This window comes from Furipterus horrens, unplaced genomic scaffold (assembly GCF_987537825.1).
Source record: "Furipterus horrens unplaced genomic scaffold, mFurHor1.1.pri manual_scaffold_1, whole genome shotgun sequence".
Classification (NCBI taxonomy): domain Eukaryota; kingdom Metazoa; phylum Chordata; class Mammalia; order Chiroptera; family Furipteridae; genus Furipterus; species Furipterus horrens.
In genome coordinates, this window is record NW_028327171.1 from 1,011,724 (window position 1) to 1,018,675 (window position 6,952).

The following is a 6,952-nucleotide window of genomic DNA, read 5'->3' on the forward strand; positions in this document are numbered from 1 at the left end:
GCACGCCTTCATCACAGTTGCCATTTTTTCCCAGGTCTAGGAAAAGGTGCTCGTATCTTTTCAGAGTGAAGCGCACGCCCTGGCATTAATTCTACGAAGGTGAAGACGCTGCCCCCAGGGTGTCTGACGTGGTGCGTCTAAGCCGCAAAGCGCGCCCCTTCGCTGGTTCGGTGCAGGGGACATATCCCTTCCCCAAAAGACCCTCAGGCTCCTCCTATGTCTGTCGCTGTTCTGTTACCTGATGCATCAGGGTCCTGAGAGAGGAGATGTGGTACGTGACCCTGCGATCCGCAGCCCCAGCAGAGGGAGCCGTGGGTTTCATTCGCATTGATAGGGGACCCCTGAAAGAGCTCGCCGCCAGCCCCCCCGGGGAGGAGGCGTTCTGGTACCGGGAGGAGGGGGCGCGGGCAGGGACCGCTGTGCCGCTGGCACAAGGGTCGGACGAGGATGGCACGGGGCTCGGGAAAGGCTGAGGCAGCGGCTGTCTCTCCCACACAAGCAGCCCCGTCCGGCCTGCTTATCACACAAGGTCGAGGGCTAATTGCTTTCTCGCTGCTTCTCATGCCCACGTGGGAAAATTAAAGCCCTCGCCTCTGCACGCAACGCACAGAAAATACGCGTCCCCCCCAAGGAAACTCCACGCAGGTAGGGGTATTGTGCTGATTCAGACAAGTTTATTGAGAATTGGACAGGCACGTCCACAGCTGTAGAAGGACAAGTGTCTGAGTGCGGGGGGAAATCCACGTTTACGAAAGTGTCCCGACATGGCACCCAGGGCAGGCCGCTGGAGGTGGCTTGTGGTGCTCATTTTCTTCCCCAGGATGCTGGGGCGGGGTCTGAAAAGAGCCACTGGGCAGGTGCGGGGCAGGTGCGGGGCAGGTGCGGGGCAGGTGCGGGGCTGGTGTGGAGCAGGTGCAGGGCAGGTGTGGAGCAGGTGTGGAGCAGGTGTGGAGCAGGCGCAGGGCAGATGCGCGGCAGGTGCGCGGCAGGTGCGGCCTGAGGCAGGCGCCAGGTGCCTCCTGTCCTCCGCGCTGCAGCCGCTCAGTAGAGCGCGTAGGGCCAGTACCTGCGGTAGCGGAGGCCGCCGCCGAAGGCCCCGTAGCCGTAGCCGCAGCCGTAGCCCACGGGCGCATAGGTGCTGCCGTAGCCGCAGCCCACGCTGTAGCCCAGCGGGTAGCCGTAGCTGCCCCAGTAGCAGCCGGGGAAGGCCGCGCCGTCGAAGCCGCCGCAGTGCATGGTGCCGGAGAGCGGGTGGGAGCAGGAGGAGGCCGCTGGTGTGCCGGTCCGGCCGCCCGCCGCCCTTATATACCCGGCCAGGGCGCGTTTCCTTCCGGACCCCGACTCGCGTCAAAGCTCGTTAACCTGCTGGACTCTTGCCTGAGACGTCTTTACAGCGGCTGAAGGAAGCTCCCTGGGCAGGGCTCCTGCCCGCAGACCGTCCCCTCCCCAGAGGAGCGCTGCGGGGACTTGAGCGCGCAGGACGGGGAGGCAGGCGGGCGCGCGGGGGCTCCTCTGGCCGCGGCTCCCTGAGCCTCCCCCACGCGCGCGGCTGGAGCCCCGCAAACACGCGCCGGGTAATCGCGCAGGTGGAACCCCCAACACCTGGGGGGGGTGGGGTTACCTGATCCAAGAACTCTGTTGTTGGCGGCGTGCCAGGCCAATAAACGCAGTGCAGCTCGTGGGAGAGACTCCTTTCATCTTTTCCTCGCGTAATGTCGTCCTGTTCAGAAAACGGGTTAAGCAGTTTGCCCTAATTATAGGTCTCGCCTGCATTATCTCTAACATCACACAAAAAAGGAGTTTGTAAAGTGATCCTAGAATTGAATTATCCAATAACTGATCTGTTGGTCAGATACACTTTTAAAAGTAAATGTTGAAAATAATAACACAGGGAACAAAACAGAAAAATGAATGGGAAAATTTACCCTAAAATGTGTATTTTTTTCTATTAGACTAATAAAACCAGATTGCCTGTCAAATCTGCTGATCTTGTGAAGGGCCAGATAACAATATGAAACCAACATTATTTTACAGCTAGAATGACCATGAACCCCAGAATAGGGGGTGGGAGTCATTCCTCTCTCAACAGAAATTTAGTTCTCAAATACGAGTGACCGAAGCTACTTTGGATCATGCAAGACCTAAACGATTCCCAGATCCCTGCATTGCGGTTCCCTGGAGAACGGCACTTGGCAAAAAAACTTACAGGAAATACAGCAAAAGAGGGCACGTGGCATAAAACTAGAACGGCAGGGGTCCCTCAGGGGAGGGCATAGACCGGCGGCGTTTTACATACGAATCCCCAGTTTTTATTTTAGGTCCCTGAGGTGACTTTCCTCCCTGTGACAGCAGCTAAGACGTGCATTTCTGGGAACACAGAGACCACAGGGTGAGTCCAAGGACAAGGTGAGATGCCTGGAAAAATACAAATCTCTGCCAGCATCCTAACCACCACCTGGTTAATTACAGCAGAGAGTGCCCACGTCTCCTTCAGGAACAAGCTGAGGGGCCCCCAGGATGACTCAGCATTTAAGACTCAAACACTTCACAGCTCGGGAGTGAACGGCAGGCTTTGTAAACTGGCTTCACTCCTAAATCACCCAAAAATTCAGCAGCAGAGCCTTCCTTAGAAAGCCTCCCATGACTGGCGTGATACTTCTATTGCCATCCCATTACTCTGTCTCCTAAGGAGAAAAACGAGTAATGTTTGGAGAAAAGAAAAAATTAAAGACTAGCACCGTGCAACGCAGGTAAGGGACAAGGGTTAGAACTGGTGCCAAAGCTCAGTTACAAGGCTCGGTTTAAAGGAGCTTCTCTCCCACCCGCCCACCTGCCTGCCCATCACAGACATGGGAAAAGTTCTCAGCTCTGTATCCGAGCAGTAACGGCGAATAAAAATTAACATACGATGCCTTTTAAAACCTTAAACCCCATTTACAGCGTTTAAGTTTTGTCTGGAAATTCTGCAGAAAATCCTAACACAAGAATATTTAAGGGAAAACTATTATTTATCAACAAGTCATTCAAAAACAAAGCTAGTAGCTAGCTTAGTCCTCCCCTGGGCCTCAGAATGCGTTAGCCTGACACAGGGTCATCCCAGGAGCAGCCAGGCTCTGCAGAGCCCCAGGTTTACAGCGAGGGGACCCCCGGTATAAAAAGGAATACAACATTGAAATATAAAATTAAATAGTAAACATTTGTAAAATGTTATGCGAACTCACACACAAATTGAAACACTAACAAAGATCACAGCCATTACAGAATTCTGAAGGCGTGTTTCCTTTCGTCCTTGTCTGGCACGGTCCGGCGCTACTTTTTCCGCAGACCAGCTTTGGCTCCTACAAGTCAGCCTGTGTCCCTCGCACCACGCGTCCCGGCTGAACGCCACACGCAGATTCACGTGGGGGTAGGACCCGGTCCCGCACCCTCACATCACAAACTCAGGTGACCTGGAGATGGGGCTGGGACATCCCCAGAAGCCATCCCCACACCAGGATGGCTGGAAACAGCTAAAGGAGACACAGGGTGATGGCAAACCTCACCCACCCGCCCGCCTGTGCCCAGATTAAATGCATCTCCAGCACGGCTTTCTCCCCAGACCCCCAAAATGTTGGGGGCCCCTCCACAGCCTCCAAGACACAGAGGAGAGGGATGGGGGGCCCCGGCAGGGCAACAGCAGCTGCTACACCAACTGCAGTGTAACTGTGCTACTCTTGCAAGTTTCTCCAAAATATAGGGTCATGTGACATGAAGGTTAAGGAAAAGGAAAATATTATACTGAGACGTATGAGCTGATAGTATTGGGCTGATCATTGCTGGTTGCTTTTAAGTGAGGCCCACGTTATTAAGTCTCTGGATAACAATCTTATGGTGTTATTTAATAAATAGTTTGATTTCTCCTTTTGTACGTGTCTGGTTTCAGACCAGTTCTGACATAAAAAGACAGGAAAAACAGCTGCCCTTTGATTTTCTATGAAGGAGCAGGAAGGGTATTATGTAGAGAATTGGAAAGACAGCCAATTCCAATGCACACAATAAAAGCGTTTTGTATGCTCAGCTTGGTGAACAAAGTCTTCAGCTTCAAAACATGATCATTCATGAAAAACGACAGAAATTACAGGGAATGTTTTAAATGAGTTCTTAGACTACATACCAGTGGTAACCCTATAAAGCAAAAATGACCTTCCAGTCATCTTTTTACACAGCCACGTTCAAAGACGTTTATTGGGCTTCTGTGTCGGAGCCCAGTGACCCGGGCGCACGTGTCCGGCCGAGGGCCGCCGGCGCTGAGCCCCGTGGGGCACGCGGGACAGCTACGGGTAGTGAACCAGCCGGTGGGGATGAAATCGAATCATTGCTATGGAAAGTGTAGAAAGCAAGCCTTCATGCTTCCAGAATGTGCCGTCATCCCGGGAAGCCGCCAGCTTAGACCCTTGCTTTTAAGGTCTTCCTACCCGTCGCCTGTGGTTACTTCCGTCTGAGAGTCAGACGCCGGGACCCTCGACTATGACTCCCTCTGAGTACAGTTAGTACCTGGCGTACATAATAAGTAGTGTTGTCTAGGGCCTGATAGTCAGGCGCTGCACCTGCTTTCCGACGTGAAGTTAAGGTTCCCACCCAGCCCCGAGACGGCACCATCTGATATAGGAACCGACACCCGGGGTCGCCCTCCGCAGTGCTGGTGCCAATCCCGCCGTCGGAAGGTGCCGCCAGGCTCAGCTGCTGAAACCCGTGAGTCCATGCGCGTCCATCAGCCTCTGCTTCCGGGGGCCTGACGCTGCAGGTCGGCACACACCTGGGGACCAGGCACACTGACCCGGTCAGGTTCGTTCCCCGGCAGCGCCAGGGGCCAGAAGTCCGGGCCAGGCTGCGGGCGGGCGGGCGGGCTCCTGCTGCAGGCTCCGGGGGAGTGCCCGTGTCCAGGCCTTTGTCGGCTTCCAGGGGGGCCCGCCTTCTCTGTCCGGTGTCCACGGCCCAGCGTCACCCCAACCTCTCGCCCTGTCACAGCAGCCCCCTGCGACCTTCTCAGGACGACCTCGGGCCTGGCCTGCCTAACGAGCCCGAGGCAAACTCGTTGTTTTAACCACGGCTGCCAGGTCCCTTTCTCCACATCAGCAGCACCGTCCCAGGCTGCAGGGGTCGATGAGCAGCTTCGGGGCTCCTTACGCAGCCGCTCTACCTGATCAGGCTACTGAGGTGTGTCCCTGCGCTGCCACAGTGGCCTCCAAATCAACGCAGGGCCATCTCCCTCCTGACAATCTGCTCCCCGCAGCCCGAGTGCTCACAAAATGCAGGGCTGGTTATAAAACACACGTGAAGAGAGACAGAAACATAAACACAGACGCGTTAACCACATCTCAACAGCCCTGGCTGGTGTTGCTCTGTGGGTTGAGAGCTGGACTGCAAACCGAAAGGTCACCGGCTCGATTCCCGGTCAGGGCACAGGCCTGGTCCCCCAGTTGGGGGCGTGCAAAAAGCAAGTGACGGATGTGTCTCTCGCATATTGATGCTTCTCTCCCTCTCTTTCTCCCTCCCTTGCCCTCTCTCTAAAAATAAATAAAATATTTCAATAGCTTCCCATTGCTGACAGGGTGAAAATATTTTTAATCTTTAAACTGACCTGAAAGCCCCCAGAGCTTCGCTGACTGTCCCTCGGTTCTTCACACGAGTCACGCTTCTCCTCGCTCAAGCCCGGCGCCCGCTGCGCGTTCCTCCCGGGGTTCTCTCGCCGCTCCTCCTCCCCCACGCCGACCCGCCCCCCGACGCCAGTCAGTGGCTCCCCTCGGGAGGCCTTTCGGCCCCATTCTGCCTCCCCATCCGCTAACGTCCGCCTCAGGTGACCGAGCCACCCCCTCCCCGTCCCTGCGTTCTGTCCCCCTTTGCGTGCGTGACTGGTGGCGGCCTCACAGCCACGCCTGCGTCCAGGAGAGCAGAACGGGGCCCGGGTTGGCTCCCGCCGAGCACAGTGTGGGTGTCAGAAGTACCGGCGGACATTCTAACCCCGGCGTGGCCACTCACTCCCTGCGGGAACTGAAGCGAAGCCCCTTTCCGGACCCCAAGGCCGTTGACTGTAGCATAAAGCAGGTGACCTCCTGGGATTCACCGCCTTCACCGTGCGCGAGCCGCTCGTCAGTCTCTGCGGGGCTGCGGCCGCCTCTCCGCCTCTGTCCCCGGAAGCGGGTCGGTTAGGCGTGTGGCGACCGTGCCCCGCGCCCCTGCTACGGACAGGAACGAACTCCCGGCTGCCACCCCTGCAAAAAGCAAAACGCAGCGGTGGAGGCTCAGAGCAGGAGTGCTGAAATCTCTGCCTTAGCTTCTAGCGTTTGGTCTGTGCTGGAACCGCCCGGGACGCTTGTCTGAACGGTGTCCCTTTTCTGAGCTTCACAGGCCGCCGTCAGGTGGGGACAGGGGACAGGGACCCTGCATTCTTCACGAGCAGCCCAGGGCTTGCAGGGAAGCTGCTGCTTTGGACGCCCCTTGGGAACTGTGCAGTGTCCCGTGGTGAGCTGTCTGGAGAGGTGTCATCTTCAGCAAAACACGCAGCTCGGGGTGGGGTGGAGGTGACACACTGGGGGGGGGGACCACGGACACCTGCTCAGTCAGGCTCAGCAACCAGAGTTGGTGTGATGTCGTCACGGGTGGCTCTGCTCCCCAGGGGACGTTTGGCACGTTTTTGTTTGTCGGGACTGGGGGTGCTCTTTGGCATCTAATGGGTAGAGATAGGCCAGGGTTGCTGCCGAACATCCTAAAAGACACGTGACAACCCCGTCACCCCCCCCCCCCACAAACACACACCCCTACTAGTGTCAGTAAAGCCGAGATCAAGCGACGCCAGTCTGAAGCCAAGAGCGCGTGCCGGTGCGCGGAATTCACCCCGGAGTGGCCCTGGCCGGGGCCCGCCGACCAGGCCTCAGGCCAACTTGGGACACGTTTCAATGACTTGCTTTCTTGG

General features: G+C 56.7%; 1 protein-coding gene across 1 annotated transcript; it reads right to left on the bottom strand.

Annotated features, from left to right (window-relative positions):
* Positions 1–1,041: 1,041 nt before the first annotated feature.
* Positions 1,042–1,236, bottom strand: KRTAP8-1 (keratin associated protein 8-1). Its single transcript, XM_090288668.1, has one exon. The coding sequence runs from the start codon at positions 1,234–1,236 to the stop codon at positions 1,042–1,044; it is 195 nt and encodes a 64-aa protein (XP_090144794.1).
* Between the last annotated feature and the right edge of the window lie 5,716 nt (positions 1,237–6,952).

Bases quoted from the DNA above. Each gene is read 5' to 3' on its own strand.
- KRTAP8-1 (XM_090288668.1), bottom strand. From the start codon at position 1,236: ATGCACTGCGGCGGCTTCGACGGCGCGGCCTTCCCCGGCTGCTACTGG.